The sequence below is a fragment of the Macaca nemestrina genome, chromosome 4, assembly GCF_043159975.1.
Source record: "Macaca nemestrina isolate mMacNem1 chromosome 4, mMacNem.hap1, whole genome shotgun sequence".
NCBI lineage: Eukaryota > Metazoa > Chordata > Mammalia > Primates > Cercopithecidae > Macaca > Macaca nemestrina.
In genome coordinates, this window is record NC_092128.1 from 182,499,487 (window position 1) to 182,523,629 (window position 24,143).

Sequence of the window (24,143 nt, forward strand, 5' to 3'; positions counted from 1 at the left end):
TGTGTTGGTCTTCACTGGTTGTTTTTTCTCCTGAGAATGAGTAACATTTTCCTGGTTCCTTGTATGTTAAGTATTTTGGATGGTATCTTGAACATAGTGAGTCTTGTGTTGTGGAGATTCTGTATTTTTACATTTTCCTGAAAAACATTGTCTATTGTGTTTGTTTCAGCAGGCATTTACTTTGTTGGACCCAAACAGCAAACTCTATGTTTCTAGTAGCAGCTATCCTATTACTTAGGATACTTTCAGTTGTACTAAGATCAATCTCAGTTGTGAATCAGAGGGTAAAAGTCTCTGGTTGTTTTTTTTTTTTTTTTGAGTAAGGATCTTGCTCTGTCACCCAGTTGGGAGTGCAGTGGCATAATCATGGCTCACTGCAACCTCAGACTCCTGGGCTCAAGCAATCCTCTTGTCTTAGCCTCCCAAGTAGCTGGTACTATGGGCATACATCACCATGCCTTGCTAATAAATTTTTTTTTTGTAGAGAAAGGATCTTGCTATGTTGTCCTGGTTGGTCTTGAACTCTTGGCCTCAAGTGATCCTCCCACCTAGGCCTCCAAAGTGTTGGGATTACAGATGTAAGCCACCATGCCCCTTCTCAAAAGTCTAAATAAAATACTAGCAAAATATATTCGGAAGTGAATTAAAGATAATTCATCATCAAACAGAATGTATTCAGTTGCCATAATTCATTACATGAAGTGATTAATGGAGAAAAACCATATGATTGCACCTATAAGTGCCAAGAAGATATTTGATATAATTTATCAGATATTTCTAGTTAAGAATCGATTAAAATATAAGTAGAAGGAAACAACTTAAAATGTAAAATACATTTATCAGAGGTAATTATAAATATAATGAACCATGCAATACTGAAGCATTTCTATTAAAATGAGAAGCAAGATAGGCATACTTGTTATCACCATATTACTTAACATTGTTTTAGGAGCTGTAGTTATTGTAATAATGTAATAAGTCTTATGTATACAAGACATAGATAAAATTTAAAAATTATCTTGGCCAGGCGCGGTGGCTCAAGCCTGTAATCCCAGCACTTTGGGAGGCCGAGACGGGCGGATCACGAGGTCAGGAGATCGAGACCATCCTGGCTAACATGGTGAAACCCCGTCTCTACTAAAAAATACAAAAAACTAGCTGGGCGAGGTGGCGGGCACCTGTAGTCCCAGCTACTCGGGAGGCTGAGGCAGGAGAAATGGCGTAAACCCAGGAGGCGGAGCTTGCAGTGAGCTGAGGTCCGGCCACTGCACTCCAGCCTGGGTGACAGAGCGAGACTCCGTCTCAAAGAAAAAAAAAAATTATATTTATTTGCATATGATATAGTCACATGCCTAAAAATCTTTAAAACTCTAGTGAAATGTATTAGAATTGGTAAGATGGTTTATTAAGTTTCTTGATGAAAGAAGAATATACAAAAATTTGTAGGTTTTGTTTACATTAATAATTATAAATAGTAAGTTAAAATGTAAGAAGGAAAAATATCCCATTCATGGTAGTGATAAAAATCTGTAAAATGTTTAGGAACGAATTTATCAAGAGACATACAGGTCCTCTATGAAGAACATAATTTAATTTTATTCTGAAGGACACTAACAAATACTGAAGAAATAAACCTTCAATGTCCCTGGATAGAATGACTTAACAACAAGGAATGAACATTTTCCAAATTAATAAATGTTTAGTGCTATTTCAAGCAAAATCCTATTTTTTAATTTTTGGAACTAAAGAAACATTATCTTAAAATGTCTTTGGAATAATAATTGTCTGAGAGGAGCCAAGAAAATTTTGAAACAGACTTTGTGTAACAACTTGACTTTCCAAATATTAAAATATGTCCTATAAGCTACAATGATAAAAGCAGTATATATTTATATGTATATCTGAGAAATATATTTTTATTTATATACGTGTATATAAAATATTTTAATTTTTATTTTCATTGTATCAGTATTTATATGTAGGATAGTGTAGAAACATAAATTTATGTATATATTATAATAAATGACAAATATATAATCTGGATTTAATGGGAAATGATGGTTTATATATAATATAGGCAAAATTTCCCATCTATCTGGCAGAAAACAAATGTAGACATTGACTTTACATCATATACTAAATTAAATTCCAGATGGATTAAAGCTCTAGATATTAATAACAATATAAAGTAATAGAAGGATATTTTAGAGAATAAAAGTTAGATAAATTTGCCCATAAAAAGACTAAAAACTAAAAAAAAAATACAACAAAATCTGTAAAAACTATAGACTGGAGAAAAACATTTGTAACATGACAAAGGGTTAAAATTTTTAATATAGAAAGATACTCTAAAAATTGATAGTAAAGAACAAACAACTGAAGTAAAAATGAGCAATGCATTCACTGCAATGTCTACAGAAAGAAAAAATCAAATAAAATGGGCAAAACATATAAAGATAATTATTTGAAGAGGAAATAGAAATAGCTAAAAATTTATTAAAAATATGCCCTTATTTCCAATAATGATAAATGTATAAATGAAACAAAAAATGAAATTCTATTTTCTCCTCAACATATTGGTAAACATTAGAGATAACAATCATCTTCGCTGGTTATGAGGATAAAGGAGAAGGAGACATTTATGTATCACTGTGGGGATATGAATTGCTGCCACCTTTTTGAAAACTAGTAAGAATAACCTCACCATTTTATTCAGTTTAGTATAGTGTTATTTGTAGTGGAAGAAACATACAAACATTCAGAACACCCATTGACTGGAGAATGTATGCATAAATTATTATATATTTAATATGAAGCATATATTAAAAATAATGATTCAATAGGATCGATCATATGAATTAAGTTGGACAAATGTCCATGGTACATTGAGCTAAAAATGAAGTCATGCAAACTGTGTTCCCATTTCTGTTTCAAAATCACAAAAATAAAAGAAAAATGACAATCAATTCCCCCCTAAAATAGCCTTATGTATTAGGATGCAGAGGTACCCTATCACATTTTTAATACTGATTATCACAGGAGGGTGGGATTGGAGGGTGTGTGTGTGGCTTAATTTGCACCCACGAACTTGCAGTGCCTCTGTAATAAAAACAACCTGATATTTTAAAAGGCTGGAACCCATTTTGTAAGTTGAAAGAGCATCAGGGAGGAGGTGTAGACTTAGTCCTTCCCCTAACCCACAGTGTGACATTTTCTGCCTTTATTTTCCTGTCTCTGAAGTGTGGGTGGTAATGACTGCCCTACCTACTTAGTGAAGATAAGATTAAGGATGAAGACAAATATAGTTTGAATAGTTAAGACAGTGAAATGCAAGCTGTTGTCCTTAAGAAAATTCTCAAACACTCTCACTTTACATAATGCAGGTGACAAAATCACCCGAGGAAGCATCGTCCCTTCCCAATGGCGATGTAGTGGGAGAGGCACCGAGCACCACAGAGGTAAGCACTGGTGTCTCGAGCCATCGTCCCCATGCTAGCTTCCTCAGAATGTCTACTTCGTCCTAATCTCTCTCTCTCTCTCTCTCTCTCTATCCATCCACCCATCAGTCTATTATCTATTCATCTATCTAATCAATCATCTATTGTCTGTATCTATCCATCCATATTAGTCTGTTTTCATACTGCCATAAAGAACTGCCCAAGACTGGGTAGTTTATAAAGGAAAGAGGTTTAATTGACTCACAGATCAGCATGGCTGGGGAAGCCTCAGGAAACTTACCATCATGGAGGAAGGTGAAGGGGAAGCAAGGCACCTTCTTCACAAGGCAGCAGGAAGGAGAAGTGCTGAACAAAGAGGGAAGAACCCCTTATGAAACCATCAGATCTCGTGAGAACTCACTCACGATCACGAGGACAGCATGGGGGAAACCGCCCCATGATTCAATTACTTCCATCTGGTCTCTCTCTTGACCTGTGGGGATTATTACCATTATGGGGATTATAATTCAAGATGAGATTTGAGTGGGGACACAAAGCCTAACCATATTATCATCCATCCATCCATCTATCTATTTATCTATCTATCTATCTATCTATCTATCTATCTATCTATCTATCTATCTATCTATTTTTATTTCTATCTATCTATCTATCTATCTATTTTTATATCTATCTATCTATCTATCTATCTATCTATCTATCTATCTATCTATCTATCTATCTATCTATCTGTGTCTGTATGCCTGCCTGCCTACCTACCCATGTTTGTCCATACATCCATTCCTCCGTCTGTCTATCTATCTGTCTCTGTACATTATCCATCCATCCATCCATCCATCCATCCATCCATCCATCCATCCATCCATCTGTCCATGCATCCATCCATTTATCCATCTATGTATGTTTACCTGTCTACTTTATCTTTCTACCTTATCTATCTTCTTAATTTTTAATCTATAAAATTATAAGCCTCCTTCCATACAAGCAATAGAAAACACTGTGTGAAGATAGAATTCTTTGAATCTCTCCTCATCAGCCTGAAGTGGGTGAATTGAAACTCCTCACTTAGGCAGTTTGTTACCCTGCAACACACATAGGTTGTATCTTTGACTTATCCCAGTTGGCATTTTGGGGTTTGGAGATCCTATGCTCTGGTTGCTAAGTGACCTAATGAGTGGGCAGTCTATGTTTGCTTCATTTATATACTGTGTGTCTAAATAAGAAAGCCACAGCATATGTGGCCTGGTTTTTTTTTTTTGTTGTTGTTGTTTTGTTTTTTGGAGCTCATATCCTGGGTTTCCTTTATGACCAGGGATCAGAGAAGGCTGAAGAAGGTGGAGAAACTGAGGCACAAAAAGAGGGCAATGAAGATGCAGGCAACCTCCCTGAAGCCCAGGAGAAGAATGTGAGTGTTCACTTTTTCACATCAGTTTGACTGGATTCTCTGCTGTTCAATAGAGACTTTTATAGGGCTTGTACAACTTGACTCTGGGCAAAGCAATCAGAAGGAGAGTGAGTAGCTGTGAGTTTAGCTGGGGAGGAAGCAGGTAATTTCTACTGATGTGTTAAGCACTGGGGTCCTGGTGCAGAGAGGGCTAAAGGGAAGATGAAGGAGCCTGAACCTGGGCCTGGAGGGAGCTGGTTAGACAAGGCTTGGAGAATTTGTTGTGGTGTTGTTATGGCTGGGTTAGGTGCATGCTCTTTATAAACAAGGGCCCTTTCTGCTTAGTCGTGATTAATGACAGACTCCTAGCTTACACCCACCCAGGAGCCCTGCCCAGTGGGGAAACAGAGCTAAGGGGGTTCAGTATATCTGGGGGAAGACAACAGGAACTTGAGGATCAAAAGGACTCCTTGGGGAGGGAAACTGACACTCAGTTAAGTTCAATCAGGGAAATAGCAGATCCTGGTGAAGTCACATGATTAATTCTAAAGGGGTTCCCATGCAGGAGCAGCAGGATAAGGAGTGGGCAATGTTGGGGAACACTGTGCTTCTGTGAGTGCCAAGCTGAGATAATGGGGGATGGGAAGGGCTACTTCTTCAAGGAGTTCTGAAAACATGCTGGGAAGCCAGGTGCCAAGGAAGGAGCCTGGTGGGGCTGGGAATGGGGTGCAGGCATTGGTCTGGGCCTCTTTGGAGGAGAATCTCAGAGGCCTTCTCCACTGGGTCAGTTGTAGCAAAGACTATTTTCAAACCCTGATGGTTTGCTAATTTATTTATTCTGGGAGAGGTGTGGGAGCTTTTATGAGAGCTGGACCCTCATTCACCAGATAAAATGTGGCTAGAAAGGGGCTGAAACCCACACCCACACTATGGAAAAAGGGGTGTGGGGCTGGGCATCGATTTGTCTTTACCTTAAAGAATTTAAAATCGGAGGGGCTAGGGAAGGAAATTCCCGATATTTAGACTTATATTTGAAGTAGACTGCTATTTCAAAAGTTGATATTACAACTCTGAAGTTTTTGTTTTAAAGAAAGACAAAATCTTCAATCTTGACCTAGAAGTTAGATGGTGTTTCATGTCAGCCTATGTAATTCAGAAACAATACTTTAAAAATTAAATATAGTGACAATTTCATTATCTTGTAATTAAAAAAAAAAATCTGTTTCACAATTTGAACTTTTCATGAGTTGCCTAATGCACCCTTACAGTCATATTGATGAATACTTTGAAGTTGAGTTTGCTTCTTTTAAGACATAGAGACAAGGATGAAAAGCATTACACCCCAGCCCCTTTCTCCCGTGAGACCAGCAGGGAGGTAGCATGTTTATAATCAGATCCTGCCCCCTGCAGCCAGGGTGGGCATTGCTTCAGCTTCTCAGCCACTGGGCTGGGTTAGTTCTATGAAGTGATGAATCACCCAGCTTTTACGTTCTCTTTGCTACTACTTTTTAAAATTGTGAGCCTTTGACAAAGTCAGTTATAACCTTGTGAATCCTGATAGGAATTAAAAAAAACATTTTTTTTGTTATTTTTGTGTGGGCCATGGTGAAGAAATGACCGCAAGTGAAAAATATTTTTATTTTAGATGAATATATTGCTAACATCATATTATCAAATTCGCTTTTCAACTCTTTAATACTATTTATCCTACAGAAAGACAGGTTCTGACTTTTTCCGGTTTGAAAACCAACACATGCTCTTTGATTTACTTTAATTCAATTAAATTAGAAAAACCCTCTGTGATTGTCAGTAAACAGATGAGAAATGTTGTAAAAACATGATTAACCCTTATGAATATATATGAAAATAGGCTGAACTTTAAAATTTAAGAAGGAGACAAACACTGCTTATATATTTAGAATGCTTTGCATGTTGTGCTTCAAGAACTTGCTGGCTTGTTTTGACGGTCTTTGGTTTGTTGTTAAAAGCTGCGATGGGGCCAGGCACGTGGCTCACGCCTATAATCCCTGCACTTTGGAAGGCAGAGGTGGGCAGATCACTTGAGGTCAAGAGTCTGAGACCAGCCTGGCCAACATGGTAAAACCCCGTCTCTACTAAAAATACAAAAATTAGCCTGGTGTGATGGCGCATGCCTGTAATCTTAGCTATTTGGGAAGCTGTGATGGGAGGATCACTTGAACCCGGGAGGCAGCAGTTGTAGTGAGCTGAGATCGTGCCACTGTACTCCAGTCTGGGCAATAGAGTCAGACCCTGTCTCAAAAAGAAAAAAAAAAAAAAAAGCTGAGATGGGAGGACATCACGGTCTTTTTGTAAGGGCATCTCTCCTCCCAGGGCACCCCAGTCATAGACAGGCTGATAGGGAATCGGAAAGACAAGGGAGAGCTGTGTGTGTTTTGAACATTGAAAGTATGAGACATATCCTAGTAGTTTCATGTAGGTATGACACCTCTGGTAAATCCAAGGCTTTAAAATGCCTAGCTCTGTTGAAACCATCTTGAGGCGATTTCTTTTTGCTCCTCTTGGCTCACTGTGGATAAAACAGAGGCGCTTCCCTGGGCTTCCCTCCTTAACCAACACGCTGCAGTGGATATAAAGTTTAGAATATTCGTGGGCCCACACTTGGTTCCTAAGACTCCCGGGCAAGGAATATCAGCTTCCTTTATTTCCTTACAGTCCTCTATCAGCTCCGTGTGCCCACCTCATGGCTGGCAGGAGCTTCCAGCTGGGTGGGGTGTTTTTGTCCTCCTGAGGGTCTCACAGCCATCCCGGGGTCGTTAATGGTGACCGGGCAGGGATTGGGTGCTGGATATTTGTCTATGGTGGTGTTTCTGCTGTCTGTCCCTTGGCACGGGCCAGACCCTCTGCTCTGGCTGGACACAGACTAGCTTTTCACAGTGGCTGGCCTTCTGACCATGGACGCTGCTGCCTGTGCAGAGTGCCTTGTGTTACTTAAATGTGCGAGTGGTCCCCGGCTCTGTTTCTGTGTGCGAGCAGGGCCTGGGCAGTACCCCTCCTGGAAAATCCTTTTTTCCTCCTCAGTCTGGCCACCTCCATCTTGCCAATTCCAAGCTCTTTTTTGTTTTGTTTTGTCTTCAGGTACCGCCTAGCTTTATCACCCCATTAGCCTAGGGTTGTGAAAACCAGGGCCTGTACTTTCTTCCTTGGGGGTGGAAAGCCAGAACAAATAGGTGGTGTGTGGAAAGAGAAAATAACTCTTACTCTGACCCCTCCACCCCCTCAGCTTTGTGGAGCAGAAAGAGCAAGTCACAATTCATATCCTGGCTTTCAGCCATGCTTATTAGGAGAAGGAATAGAAATAGTTTTAAACATTTTATTCTGATAAAACTATAGACTCACAGGAAGTTTCAAAAATAATAGAGTCTTGTGTGCCCTTCACCCAACTTCCCCAAATGGTGACATCTTATCTAGCCTTAATACAATAATGAAACCAGAAATGCGATGCATTGGTGCATTTCTGTTAACTAGATGACAAACCATATCAAGTTTTTACCTTTTTTTTTTTTAAAACCTGCCTTCATTTATGTGTTGAAAACAATTGTAATGTGTGCAGTAAAAACACAGAACAAGCAAAAAACCTTTCTCCGGAACCTGGCAATGTTCAGCTGAGTGATAAACGAGGCAAGTGGCTAAGTCAGGGACAGGCTCATCTGATCTCTGCTATGAAACATGCACACTCGACACACACTTGTAGGCACTCATACAATTCCATTTAATGGAGAGGAATATTTTCCTAATGTTTGACATTGATTTAAAAAAACAACAGAAATGTAAACAAAAACTATTATCTTCTTTAATAATGTGGACTTCCCCTGACCACCTCCTCAACCTCCAGGGTTCTTAAATGCAAGATGCCAAGATGTAAATTCTCTCCTTGATAATGGCTTGAGGCAGGAGGACTTGGGAGGTCAGAAGGGTGAACACTGAAAAGACCATGACTTCATGCCTAGGAAGATCTTAGTGTAACTTGAAGAAATAGGGGAACTCATGGGGCCTGGCCTGATGACCCAGGGAGGGTGAGGGGCTAAGGAACCATCGCCTCAGGAGTAAAGGAGGAAAACAGAAGGTCAGCTCAGCTTCTGGGCATTCTGTAAGAAACAAATTGCAGACTGGGACATCACGAGAGCTTTAGAAAATGCTGGAAACATTGTACCTTGTGCAGGTTTAGTTTCTTTTTTTGATCAACGTACAATTATTTAAAATGGTGTGCTTTGTCAGTCCCGTCATCTGATCTGAAAGTCATGAGGCCCTTGCTTGACAGACAATATGATTATGGTCTGTAACCACCCCTCTTGGCATCCTCCAATAGCAGTCTTGAGAAAAGTTTCAGGGGACAAACATTGATGTAGGTTTGTGGGAGGAGTCACGGGTCTCAGGCTGGGTTCCTGGGGTGCCTGAAGCTCGAGAGGACTCTCCCTCTGTCCTCTCATTTCCAGCCGCTCTGAGGCTGGCTTCCCTTGTAGGACACGCTGGGCTAGCCCTTCACTATCTCCCACGCCTGCCACCTGTTCCCACTGAACATTGCCTGGCACTCACCACCACTGACACCTGTCCTTAGTTCTGGCCACTCGCCACCTCTGCAGTCTGCTTTTCTGGCCAAGTTTCCAACAAAAATAGCTGCTGTGGAAGGTTCTAAGACTTCCCACTTGTGAGGTTTCTCTCTTCTGGCTTTCTCTGAAAAACAAGGTGAAATTACTTTAAGGTGTGTGCTTCCTCAAATGATGATTATGTGAGATCCTGGCTTAATTGACTGGGTGATTATAATTATCTTAAAAAATGCTTTTGTGCATATAATTACTTGCCAACCATGAAAGTCAATTCAGTTTTACAAAGATGACTTTTAAGGATCTGCCTAATTCCAGTATTTTATAATTCTGTAAACCAAGGTTGGAAGCTTATTATTATTTTTATTTATTTATTTTTTTAGAGACAAAGTCTCATTCTGTCACCCAGGCTGGAGTGCAGTGGCATAATCATACTGGGCTCGAGTGATTCTTCCATGTCAGCCTCCCGAGTAGCTGGGACTATAGGCACAGGCCACCCCACCCAGCTAAGTTTTACAGTTTTTGTAGAGATGGGGTCTTGCTCTGTTGACCAGGCTGGTGTCAAACTCCTGGCCTCAAGTGATCCTCCTTCCTTGGCCTCCTAAAGTGTTGGGTTTACAGGCATATGCCACCACACCCAGCCATTATTTTTAAAACTAATATATCCCACCTCATTCTGTGGGGGATTTGAAGCTGAGCTGGAGTAGCATTACATAAATGCAGCCATTCAACACCTTATGGACAGATTGAGTGCTGCCACATGCCAGGCAGGATTCCAGGGACTGTGGAGGGAGCAATGAAAATGACAGAGTCACCGCTCCCACAGAGCTTATGTTCTGGGGGAGCTTGTGATGATAATATCCAAAGTTCTTCCAAGCTTACTTATCCTTTTGAGGCTAAGTATTTTTATGCATTCTCTGAGCAGTCACTTTCCCTGCTTAACATATCTTTTAAGATATTAAGGTCAATTCAAATATTGATAAAGAATGCTAGGGGCCAGATCTGGTATCTCACACCTGTATTCTCACCACTTTTGGAGGCCGAAGCGGGTGAATCAGCTGAAGGTCAGGAGTTTGAAACCAGTGTGGCCAACACGGTGAAACCCTGTCTCTACTAAAAATACAAAAAATTAGCCAGGCTTGGTGGCGGGTACCTGTAATCCCAGCTACTCGGGAGGCTGAGGCAGGAGAGTCGCTTGAACCCAGGAGGCAGAGGTTGCAGTGAGCTGAGATCGTGCCACTGTACTCCATTCTGGTCAATGAGAGCAAAACTTCATCTCAAAAAAAAAAAAAAAAAAAAAGAGTGCTAGGTTCCTCCATGGTTGTTGCTAGCTAACTATAAAAGTTGAGACTTACATTCCTGTAAGACTTCTTACTGCCCTCCAGGCCAGCTCTATGGTTGACCTTATTTTATTTATATATTTTTTATTATACTTTAAGTTCTATGGTACATGTGTACAACGTGCAGGTCTGTTACATCTGTATACATGTGCCATGTTGGTGTGCTGCACCCATTAACTCGGGTTGACCTTATTTTTAATAGTGTGTATCTGGTTAATTCATTTGTTTCAGCTGAATATAATTAATAAAAATAATTGGATTCAGAAGAACGTAAAACTCAATAATTCTATGGTACATATAATGAATTTTATTCTGATCCTATGTGAAGAAGAAAATTAAAGTTCTTTGAGATCTAAAGAGTTACTAATAGATTTCATGTGTTCCTCTATCCAATCCCTAACATATATTTATTGAGCTTGCCTGTTGGTTCCAGACAGTGGCCTGGAGGGGCCAGACAGTTCCCAGAGATCCAAAAATGAATAAGACACAGGGTATGCCCCCAAACACGTAGACTAGTGAGGGAGACAGGTAAGTAAATAATGATTATGGGAACAAGTGAGAAGGTCCTTAACTCAACCTTGTGGGTTAGGAAAGTCTCCTTGGAAATGTTTTGAGCATATCCTGGAAGGTGTGGCCAATGTGAGAAAATTGCATGTGACTCAGGATGGCTGAAGTAGAGTGGTAAGGGATGAGGCCAGAGGGGTACGCAGAGCCAAACAGCCTTTTCACTCTTCTAAGGAGGTGTATTAGTCTGTTCTCACGCTGCTAATAAAGAAATACCCAAGACTGGGTAATTTATAAAGGAAAGAGGTTTAATGGACTCACAGTTCCACATGGCTGGGGAGGCCTCACAATCATGGCAGAAGGCTAAGGAGAAACAAAGCCATGTCTTACATGGTGGCAAACAAGAGGGCTTGTGCAGGGGAACTCCCATTTACAAAACCGTCAGGTCTTGTGAGACTTACTACCACAAGAACAGTATGGGGGAACCGCCGCCATGATTCAGTTACCTCTACCTGGCCCCACCCTTGACACGTGGGGGTTATTGCAATTCAAGGTGAGATTTAGGTGGAGACACAGCCAAACCATATCAGGAGGGTAGAGTATCTTGAGGAGATGGAAGTTTCTAAAGATGAGGGTAGCACAGTAAGGTTGGGTGCTTTTTGGAACGATCTCTCTGGCTGCAGTCTGGAGCACAGATTGGAGATGAGAAAGAAAAGAGGAGGTGATAATCACTCTTTAGGATCTTCCTTCAGCAACCCACTGAGCAAAGATGGCAGTCATGGCAGAGGAGGGGTGGGACATGGGCAGGATTAGGCAGGATTAAAGAGGCACAATCAACACACCACTGTGAAAGCAACACCTGGATTTTGCAGCAACTGCCAGACTCTTCTGCACATTATTTGAGCACCAAAACTTGGGGTGTCACCAGTGGCGTTTAACGTAAAGGTTAGTTTGAAGATTCCCAGTGCTGAAAAAGTCCTCTTGGACTGACTCAGACCTGGCCGGCACTGTCAGGCTTTCAGGTTCAGTGGCAGTCTCAGAACTATGAAGGTATTATTCTGGATATGGCTAAAAACATGAGGTTGGGCCAGGAGATGTGGGAGTGTGTTAGATCCTCTATAACTTGCCTTCTGTGATATTTATTTATTTTAGACAGAGTTTTGCTCTTGTTGCTCAGGCTAAAGTGCAGTGGTGCAATCTTGACTCACCCCAACCTCTGCCTCCTGGGTTCAGGCGATTCTCCTGCCTCAGCCTCGCGAGTAGCTGAGATTATAGGCATGTGCCACCATGCCCAGCTAATTTTGTATTTTTAGTAGAGATGGGGTTTCTCCATGTTGGTCAGGCTGGTCTCAAACTCCAGATCTCAGGTGATCTGCCTGCCTCGGCTTCCCAAAGTGCTGGGATTACAGGCACGAGCCACTGTGCCCAGCCTACCTTCTGTGATTTTAAAAATTTTATTTTATGAACAGGGTCTTATTTTGTCACCCAGGCTGGAGTGCAGTGGCACAATCATAGCTCACAGCAGCCTCAAACTCCTGGGCTCAAGTGATCCTCCCGCCTCTGCCTCTGGATGCCTGGCTAATTTTTAACATGTTTTATAGAGATGGGGTGAGGAGGGTCTTGCTATGTTGCCCAGGCTGGTCTTGAACTCCTGGCTTCAAGTTATCCTCCCATCTCGGCCTTCCGAAGAGCTGGGATTACAGGCATGAGCTATTGCACTCTGCCACCTTCTGTGATTTTGATTTTTCCATTATTAATCTTGAGAAGCTGCCTGGTAGTGTAAGAAGGACACTTCATTAGGAATCAGTAGACTTGTAGTGAGTCCTGATTGTGTTGACTCCTTGTCCTGTGACCTTTGACTTTGGCAAATGACTTCCCTGTGCGGCCTCAGTGTCCTCATCTGTATAAACATGGTGCTGGGTAGAGAATGTATGTGACTGCAAGATCTCTTTCAGTGCCCCCTGTCGATGATTCCCTGAGCTCACTGCCTGAGTTGAAAGGCATTAGGAATTTTTAGGGACTGCTCTTAAGAACCTCATCTCTCTCTTTAATTAAAGCAATTGTGGCACTCTGGCTCCAGGGAGGTTTATGGGACCATTCTGGGAAGGGATGGAAAAGCTTTTGTTTTCTTCTTAGAGGCATTTTTAGGAACCGTAACCTGGTTCTCTTGCTTTGGTCTGGGGGAAACAAATTCCAGTGGGCTGTTGCTTTGCACAATAGAGACTATTGGAGCCTTGGGTGACCCCACCCACTCTTACCTTGCAAGTTTCTTTCTTTACCCAGAAATCAGTATTTAAAATACTATGTGATTCGGAAATGTTATCATTTTGTTCTCATAGAGGAAAGGTTTTTGACCTACTTTTATTAATTTGTTCAAAACTGAAATAAAGACATAGTTATAAGGGCATAAAGTCAGAAAAGACATTTTTGTTCAAATTTTTAAATTACTTGCATATGTTCTGAATTTCACTAGATAGCGCTATAAATCTTTGGTATGCTTTAGAAATAGAATTAAATGTATTACTAAGCAGCATTAATAATTAATTACATTTTCTCAAGAGTTCAAGTGATGGGAAACTGTCTTTAATCTCACAATTATTTTAAGAGCTTGAAATATAAGGTATGAAAGAAGTAGGGATCACCCAGCTATCATATCTTTGCTATTTACTTATTTTATGGATAAACTAATATGTTATTCATTTTGATTAGCTTGTTTTTTATTATAGTTTGCTTGATTTTCAGATTTGACTTTAAGCTTACTTGAATTATGTTTTTTTCTTTAATTTTGATTTATGGATATAAGGAAGAAGAAGGAGAGACAGCCACAGAAGAGGTACAGTTGACCATCTTCAACAGCTGTGCTTAATCTGCTTAATAAAAACATCTTTTAGGTGGGAGGATTGCAGCTTTAGGCACGTTCTTAATGACATAAGAGAGTGATGCAACCCACACACCCAGAAAATCCTCCTTTAACCTGCTGAGAAGGAAAGTAAGTTGGAGATCAGTTTGTCTGAGGAAGGTGGAGAGAGAAACAGGGCTCGGCTCTTGACCCTGTTCTGAGCCCCCTTGGGTGAAGGTATCTTCTGTGGTTTCTCACTGATGTCAGGCCAGGCCAGGGCACTGGCTGGAGATGCCTGCTCCTCGTCCTTTTCCACGCTGTTGAATGCACTGGGTTTAGGAATCCTGCATGGTGGTTAGTGGTGTTTTCATTGAGGGAGGGATTCCTACTTATTGTTGATGTTTTTGAACATCTTTGCATTAATCACTTTATTTTCTTGTTGTTGTGTTTTGTTTGTTTTTGTTTTTTTGAGACAGGGTCTCACTCTGTCGTCCAGGCTGGAGTACAGTGGTGTGATCTCAGCTCACTCCTACCTCCGCCTCCTGGGTTCAAGTGATTCACCTGTCTCAGCCTTCTGAGTAGGTGGAATTACAGGCACGTGCCACCACACCTGGCTAATTTTTGTATTTTTAGTAGAGATGGGGTTTCACCATGTTGGCCAGGCTGGTCTTGAACTCCTGACCCCAAGTGATCCATCTGCCTCGGCCTCCCAAAGTGCTGGAATTACAGGCGTGAGTCACCGCACTGGGCCTGGATTAATCACTTTAAAATGCTAGAGAATTAATTTAAAATTGTGAACACAAGGGTAGGGAGAATAATTTACTAAGTTACATGTATTGTCTAGATATTTCAGCACAAGGTCATCAACATTAAAGAGAGTCCCAAATGTCAAAAGAAATGCCCCCAAAGTAACTTTTGTTAACTTTTGAAATGACAAAATTCATGATCTTTATAGAAAATTTAAAAAATGCAGATAGAAGAGGAAAATGAACATAGCTTTTAACCCTCATTACCCACACATAACCACTCTAGCTATACACACACACACACACACACCCCCCATCAATTTTTGATGAATACTCTTGTAGTCTCCTTTTTTTCATGGAATGTGCCTGTATTTGGGGAAGTATTAAGTATAGATCTGCTTCATTATTTTAAATGTTAATATATCAAACCAACCCCTCTTCTTAGACCCAAAGATTGTTTCTAGTATATTCTACACCATGATTTCTCATTATGTATATCTTTCCAATAATTATTTCTTTTGTTTCTCTCTTGCTAGGCCAGCTTCAAAATAGATTTTTAAAAATAAGATAAAAAACATGCTGTTAATTTGGAAGAAATTCCAGATTATATATGTAGGTTGCTGATAAATTTTGCTTGAAGAAATTAGCTTGTTACAAGAAAATATAACCAACTTGTGCATTTAACAGCTTATCCTTTCTGACAAAATTCGATTTGCTGATTCTTTTTGTATTTTATTCTTCTAACTATATATATACACCTTCTGAATTAGTAAAGGTTATTTGCTGAGAATGGTTTGTTAATATGAGTGGAGACTGTACGCTTAAGAGAGATTATAAAACCTGTTAGAATTAGCGTATCATTCTAAAGCACCATTCCAAATTGAGGAGTCTGTGTTTAGAAGGATTTTTTTTTGTGTGTGTGTATGTATGTGTGGTGTGGTGTATGTGTGATATATGTGTATTTGTGTGTGGTGTATATATGGTGTGTGGTGTGTTTGGTGTGTGGTATGTGTGTGATGTGTGTGGTTTGGTGTATATGTGTGGTGTGGAGGGGATGTATGTGTGGTGTATGTGTGACATATACGTGTATGTGTGTGTGGTATGTGATGTGTGTGGTGTGTGTGGTCTGGTGTGTGCGTGTGTGGTATGTATGTGGTGTGTGTGGATGTGTGGGTGGTGTGTGTGGGGGTGTGTGTGCTGTGTCATGTGTGTTTCTGTGGTGTGTGTTTGGGTGGTATGTGTATGGGGTATGTGTGTGGCATGTGTTTGTGTGGCATGTGTGGTATGTGTATTTGTGTGTTGTGTGGTGGGGTGTGGGAGGCTCTGACCTCTAGTCCAGCCTTTTACAGTTTTTTTCTCACTGTATCCTTGGCCCTTACGCTCCTTAATACTAACGTAATTTTTGTGAAAATAAGACGGAGTTAACAACTACGGAGGGTGCGGAAGGGGAAGCCGAGGAGGAGGAGGAGGAGGAAGCTGCAGAAGGAGAAGAGGAGCCTGGAGAAGAGGAAGATTCCTAGGCCTTTTCATGCGTCATTTCTTCCACCTCTCCAGGTAGCTACAGGATTCTGGGGTGGAAAAGCTGCTAGTTACTGTATTGTATGCTATCTGCAGCACATTTTGCTTAGTAATAGTGAGAAGTGACAACGTGCTAGCAGCCCTCACTCTCGGCGCTGCCTCGGCCTCGGCCTCGGAGTACACTCTGGCAGCGCTTTAGGAGCCCTTCAGCCTGCCACTGCACTGTGGGAGCCCCTCTCTGGGCTGGCCGAGGCCAGAGCCGGCTCCCTTTCGCTTGCCTGGAGGTGTGGAGGGAGAGGCAAGGGCGGGTGGGAACCCGGGCTGCACCGCGGCGCTCGCGGACCAGCGCGAGTTCCGGGTGGGCGTGGGCTTGGCGGGCCCCCGCACTCGGAGTGGCCAGCCGGCACCGCTGCCCCGGGCAGTGGGGGGTTTAGCACCCGTGCCAGCCGGCACTATGCTGGAATTCTCGCGGGTCCTTAGCTTCCTCCCCACGGGGCAGGGCTCGGGACCTGCAGCCAGCCATGCCCGAGCTGCCCCCGCCCCCGCCCCCGCCCCCGCCCCCGCCCCCGCCCCCGCCGTGGGCTCCTGTGCAGCCCAAGCCTCCGGGACGAGCGCCGCCCCCCACTCCGTGGCGCCTGGTCCCATCAGCTGCCCAAGGGCTGAGTACTGCAGTGCACAGCGTGGGACTGGCAGGCAGCTCCGCCTTTGGCCCCTGGTGTGGGATCCACTAGGTGAAGTCAGCTGGGCTCCTGAGTCGGGTGGGGGACTTGGAGAACCTTTATGTCTTAGAGCTAAAGGATTGTAAATACACCGTTCAGCACCCTATGTCTAGCTCAAGGTTTGTGAACACACCCATCAGAGCTCTGTGTCTAGTTAATCTGGGGAAGACTTGGAGAACTTTTATGTCCAGCTAGAGGATTGTAAATGCACCAATCAGCACTGTGTCTAGCTCAAGGTTTGTAAACACACCAATCAGTGCTCTGTGTCTAGTTAATCTGGGGGTTCAATTTGAATAGTAGGGATGTCCCTGCTTAATAGACTTATAAATAAAAAGCTAATATAAAAAACACTTAATCTATTTTTAGAGCATCTTGGAGCTAGTGAGAGTGGCCATCACAGTTTGTTATTGGACCATAAAGGTTTTGTCATTCATTTGCTTGAATGAGAAAGTGAATCTAGCCCACGATTTGATGTCTCTCCAGGGAGTTTCTTTCATGCTTTGGACCCACAGACTTCTACTTTAAGGCCCTCTGCTTGCCACTTGGTTACAATTCCATTTCCAAGGAGTGGGTTGGGACTCATTTTTAAAAAAAGAAAACTGGCAAGCTTAAGATATTCTACCTGAAGAATGGTAGAAAATGAAAATATGATATTTATTATCATACCAGAAACAAAACAAAACAAAGCAAAACTCACAGTAACAGACTCGTTGGTCCTGTTTAAATCCATGTCTGTTCACTCAACTTGGAAAGTTTTTTAAAAATTGTGCAGTTTTAATGTGATAATTATAAAGAAATATTGGATGTGAAATGGCACAGCCGAGAGAGAATCTTTAATGTAGACAGATGGCTTCTTTATAGGCCATTTCCAAAAAAGAAAGGAAAAAAGGCAAGTTACAGTTGTGGCTAGCACATTCTGCCTGTTTCTCTGATGGGTTCTAGTTTGGAATCCAGTCCCTAATAGTCTGTTGTGAGGTCAAAATGCCTGACAGTGAAGGAGTAAACCAGGCAGCACCCTAAATCCCAGCCACGGACTCCCGAAGGGAGTCAATAACCTTTAAAATGCGACATGATGATGCAGTCAGGTATTCTGCAAACTATTTGGCTTCCAAAAACAAACCCATCCATAACTCATAGATTATCCATGCATTTTATTTGAAAAGACTATTTTAGACAGAACAAGGCAATGAATGGAACTATGAAAGAATTCTCATTTCCCATAGTTGGAGTTGGAGTCAATCGGTTTTTTTTTGGACAGGGTCACACTCTGTCACTCAGGCTGGAGTGCAGTGGTAAGATCATGGCTCACTGCAGCTTTGACCTCCCTGGTCTCAGGTGATCCTCCCACCTCAGCCTCTTGAGTAGCTAGGATTACAGGCACGCACCACTGTGCCTGGCTAATTTTTGTATTTTTTGTAGAGATGGGATTTCGCCATGTTGCCCAGGCTGGTCTCGAACTCTTAGGCTCAAGTGATCTGCCCACCTTGGCCTCCCAAAGTGTTGGAATTACAGGCGTGAGCCACCACATCTGACCTAGAATCTAAATTGATGTTTGAGTCCCAGGGCAAATAATGTCCAATATGAGACTGGTTTCTACCTCCCAAAAGGTGGCCACTTAATACCTTCCTCTGGTGTAGCCATGAACCATTTAGAGCTCCCCCTCTAGGACCAACCTGTCAGTTCAACCTATTTTCCGTGAAAACACAGTGGGAAATTAAAATTGGAGATGTTGACTTCCTTATGGTGTTTGATATATGTTTGTGCAGAGAAAGGATATAACTCTAGCTTGGTTTTCTGTGAGAGGAATTTCCTTTCAGTGGGGAGCAAATGATGACTAGTGGTTTATAGAATAAAAGGCAACACTTTCCTTTATTGTGTGTTAAGTGATGAAGATTGTGGTAAACATTCTGTGTCTTTCTCTAACAGTCTTTCCCTAATATTTGCCTTTTCTTTTAGAAAATGGAAGCTATGAAGCAACATTTCAAATGTCTCTCCACAAACCAAACTCAACGGAATACTTTGGCTTGAAGCTGGCACACCCGGGGTTCACTGAGGACTTGTGCTGCCTGTCCTGGTTAGATGTACATGGATGTATCTCCCGAATCATACGAAATTAAATGTGAAGACAGTTTATGCATACCTTCATGTGCCTAACAGTCTTAGCTTTTGAAGATTTTTTTTCTTTTTTGCTCTGCATAGCTAGACCATCTTATTAATAATACTCTGAAAAAAATTTCAAGGCATGGAAGTTCTCTGTGATACAGCGATAGTATTTCTTCAGATGCGCCTTATGCTACTTATCTCAGAAATAGGTTTGAAAATGAAATGCTTTCCAGAGAACCATCATATAAATAAAGATTAATAGAAAAATATCTTGTCCCAGGGAGCATCATTTCATTATTTATAGTCCCTGCTTGCATATGCCTGAACTCTGTCTGTGTGTTGCCAAGTCTAAATCTTCAGCAGCACTTTTCTGTCTGCGTTGGGATCGATGTCTTTTATTGCAGTGATTATTTGGTCCGTGTTTTCAAATTGCACTGATTGTCTCATTATGTCGTATTTTTTTTTTTTATTACACGCTGTGCACATCATCTTTGAAGCGTTATCTAACTGTAACTCTATCATCCACTTGTGTGGGGATGATGGTAAGGAGGGATAATGGTAAGGACAGAAATTTGCAACCCAGTACCCTTTACACGTTTCTGAGCTGAAGGGAGTGGCTGCTTCTGTGTCTCCTGCTGTTGATTGATTTGTAGCCATGGCTGTGGAGCCGGGTCCTGTAATTTTGCTTCCTGATGGCCAGGAGTGTGTGTTCACCTACAGCTGATCCAGCTCCAATGACTTGTACACCAGGTAAGTTTGATAGCATTTCTGCTCACCTGCCCTGCCTTAGTTTACTGTAGATATTTTTTCTTCCTTGTAAGATTTTGTTGATATTCACCCTGCTACCTCCCTGCCTATGTGCGATTCCTTGTGTGTTTGTAGTAAACACTGCTCCCGTATTGTCAGAGGGGCTCCTCTCCTTGCTGTACTGTTTTCCTATTTCATGTTAATTACGGCAATTCAACTTGGAGTGGCCATAAACTTTCCCCTTTGGAGTCTGCCTCCTAATTTTGTAGCAGAGTCTGTTGGTGTTATTTCAGAGTGTATTCTGCCGTTGCAGAAGTCTCCTGGCTTTCATGAACTCTGGGAAACGGCTCTTTTCTTGTTACCCTAGTAACAAAAGGCATTTTGAATAGAATTAGGTTATTTTGTTTCCAATCATTGAAGTAGTCTGCGTTAAAAACATTTCTCCCTTTGCTTAAGGTAAAAGACCACAGTAAAATGGAAATTCATATAATTGAAAATTTATTTCTATTTTTAATTTCATTGCATTAAATTATCCTATCTAAAAAGTTTGCATAATTTTTACAACAACCCCCTATACAAGTAGACCTTAACCACCTTCTTGCTCAGGGCTGACTTCAGAGTAGGAGGGAGATAGATTTAGCTAGGTGCCAATTTTCCTCCTCTCTCTTTTTTGTTTTTTTTTGAAATGGAGTCTGTTTTGCTGCCCAGTCTGGAGTACAGTGGCAGGATCTCGGCTCACTGCAACCTCCGCCTCACAGGTTCAAGCAATTCTCCTGCCTCAGCCTCCTGAGTAGCTGTAATTATAGGCACATGCTACCACGCCCAGCTAATTTTTGTATTTTTAGTAGAGACAGGGTTTCACCATATTCACCAGGCTGGTCTGGAACTCCTGTCCTCAAGAGATCTGCCCACCTTGCTATTTCTCATATTTAAAAAATGAAAATAAATACCTATGCTGACAATAACCAAAGATAAAAACCCAGACCACTTATTTAAATTGAATTATTTTTTTCTTATATTGTTTTCCTGTAGTCAAAAACATTAACATTTTAGAAGGGTATTTGTATTTGCTCCCGTTTGATTTTCTTTAAAGTATCACTGAAATGCAAAAATCACTTAGATCAATAGTACCCTATGGATGGTATCAGTCCTCTTCTAGTTTTGGCTTCAGCTGTCCCTTCAACCTTCCATGGTTAGCAATCCAGTGGCACAGTGAGGAGAATTCCAAATATGGACTGTGTGGTATCAAAATATGAAAAAATCTGAATGCTTTTCAATATAGGAAGCTTCTAGAAACTAAGCAGTATTGTGAATCTGTAAAAAAGAGTAACTCAAAAGGAAACCCCAAGTGAATAAGGAAAAATCATTTTGGGAAAAAACCAAAAGAGACCAGAGAAATGGAATAATTGCATGTTGATCTGAAGTGAATTGAAGTTCAAAGGCTTGGTTTAATAGTATAAAGGAGGTCTGAACATGCAAAGGAATTGTTTCTTTTTTTCTTTTTTTTTAAATTAGGCAACTACACAAAGATTTGAGTATTTTTTTCCAGTCACTGAACAATACACTCTCCCTTCCTCACTCTCCCCTTGTGGGCTCCCTCTCGTTTCTTTGGATGGAAATCTTCCTTTGGTTTGTGGTTGTTTTTGAGTTCTTAGTTTTCTCAATGAAATGTGAAAGGTATAGGAAGAGAATGAACTGTATTTCCTGCAAAGATTCTTTGGAAATATTTACAATTTTTGTTTGTTTGTTTGTTTTTGAGACAGTGTGTCTGTCGCCTGGGTGGAGTGCAGTGGTGCTCTCACTGCAACCTCCGTCTCCCAGGTTCAAGTGATTTTCCTGCCTCAGCCGCCGGAGTATCTGGGACTATAGGCATGCACTACCTTGCTTGACTAATTTTTATTATTTATTTATTTATTTGAGATGGAATCTTGCTCTGTCACCCAGGTTGGAATCCAATGGTGCAATCTCGGCTCATTGCAAGCTCCGCCTCCCGGGTTCACGCCATTCTCCTGCCTCGGCCTCCTGAGTAGCTAGAACTGCAGGCGCCTGCCACCATTCCCGGCCAATTTTTGTATTTTTAATAGAGACGGGGTTTCACCGTGTTGGCCAGGCTGGTCTTGAAATCCTGACCTCAGGCGATCTGTCCACCGCAGCCTCCCAAAGTACCGGGATCACAGGCGTGAGCTACCGTGCCCAACCTAGAAATGTTTTCTTTCAAAACGTGTTTACCTGGGCCAGGTGCGGTGACTCATGCCTGTAATTGCAGCACTTTGGAAGGTCGAGGTGGGTGGATTGCTTGAGCCCAGGAGTTCAAGACCAACCTGGGCAACATAGCAAGACCCCATCTCTACAAAAAATACAAAAATTAGCCAGGCATGGTGGCATGTGCCTGTAGTTCCAGCTACTCGGGAGGCCAAAGTGGGAGGATTGCTTGAGCCCAGCACTCCAGCCCAGCCCATTGATCACGCCACTGCACTCCAGCCTGAGTGACAGAGCAAGACTCTTTCTCAAAAAGAAACAACAAAACAAAACAAACCCCCCCCCCCCCACCTCACTTAACTGTTACACCTATGCAAGCACAGCAAGTAGGTGTGAAGTGGTCTGGTACTTTGTAATAACAGAAAATGGCCATTAGGTGGCGATGAAAGACAAGCTTCTTGCTATGGCGTCGCTGCCCCCGAGGTCCCCTGGCTGTGAGCCGGAGTCAGGGTACTGCTAGTTGACATCAGAAGGTGGGAAGAGGTATTTGTCAACCAGATGGAGGAAAACAGACAAAAACCCTACTTATAATTAATTGGTAAATTAATTAGTGTATCATTTATAAAGCTTATATCCAAGGTAACTTTATTTTGGGCGAAATGTGCATTTATTGTTCGAATGCACATCCTTGCATTATACAAAAGGAGCCTAAATTTAGTCAACAACTGATTGCATATTGACAATTTTGATAAAGATACGGGATCTTCTTTTAGCCTCTGGGGGGGTTTATTTTATCAAAGAAGTAAAAACAGAACCCTGATTATTGAAGGGGCTGATTATCCTTTTCTGTCACAAGACTTTTAGTCCGTATAGAACATATGTCCAAATATTTGGAAACATATTCACGATCCTAACAAAGGCATTCCTTTCACAGTTGTCTAGGTTACTTGGCTTTTTCACTGCTTTGTTTTCGAAGGACTTTCTTGGAAGTAGAAAAACAGAGTTGGGAAATCCTTAAAATGTATCAGTGCAGCTGGCTGTTTTCCAAACCAGAAGTCAGGAGATTGTTCAAAGATGCGGAAATGTACTCAGGTGTGGAAGATCCCAGTTGGGGAGGGACTCAGGTGGGCAGGTGTGAGTAGCATAGAGGGGGCATGGGGTGGGGGCTTAACTGGTGGGGGTCCTGGTTCCAGTCCAGCATTCTGTAGATTTAGCACCCGGATCTTGTCAGGGGAGGTGAGAGAAACCTCCTCCCAGGCCGACTTCCATGAATCAAGCTCACAGCCTAGGATTACAATCAGGGTGAGGGCTTTCCTATTATTTTTATTCACTAACACTGACGGAGTCCCTGCTATGAGCCGGGTTCTGTGTTAAAGGCTTCATGTGTTGCTATAGTAACCCGATGAGGTGGATACCATCTTTATCTGGCAAGGAGGAAACTGAGGCACAGGGACGTTCAATTCAGTACTTTGGCAATGGCTGAGCCGGAGCTGAGATGTATGTTTCTCCCACTCCAAAGCCACGAACAGCCTTCTCAACAAGCCCTTTCCTCTCGATCCTGGACCACCGTATGGTTCCCCTACGGTGCCTGGCTGGCCGTGGACAGTGTGCGCCTTGGCCCTGGAGCATCTCCTGTGCCCGGCTTTGGTCCCCGCATTCTGTCTTCAGATTCCATGCCGTTCGGGCCCTGGAGCAAGGTGCCTTGCACTTCTCACTTATGATCCACCTGTTTTGTTTTCTTAGTTGCACCATCAGAAGTCAATTCCATTACCTTCATCTTCCAGTTCTTTGGGTGGCTAGGTGTGGCTGCCACCACCAGCGCCAGTTACAGAGGGAACTGGGTCACTGTCAACCCACAGGGTTCTAGAAATTGGTCACTGGCCTCAGATCCGAAGTTTCAGGTTGCAGAGAGAAAAAGCTAAAACTGCCACCTGCCTTTTCCAGCCTGGTTGTCCTTGGGTATATCTTGTCCGCTAATGCTGAAGGACACACCAAGAACTCAT

General features: G+C 42.0%; 1 protein-coding gene across 1 annotated transcript in view; it reads left to right on the plus strand.

The window, feature by feature from the left end:
- LOC105472619 (SH3 domain binding glutamate rich protein) overlaps positions 1 to 19,463 on the plus strand; it is a 58,436-nt gene extending 38,973 nt beyond the window's left edge. The window contains 5 exon segments of the mRNA XM_011726043.2: positions 3,384 to 3,458; positions 4,771 to 4,863; positions 14,073 to 14,102; positions 16,270 to 16,408; positions 19,048 to 19,463. Coding sequence (XP_011724345.2) covers positions 3,384 to 3,458; positions 4,771 to 4,863; positions 14,073 to 14,102; positions 16,270 to 16,374 — 303 coding nt within the window. The 3' untranslated portion in view covers positions 16,375 to 16,408; positions 19,048 to 19,463.
- Positions 19,464 to 24,143: the final 4,680 nt, after the last annotated feature.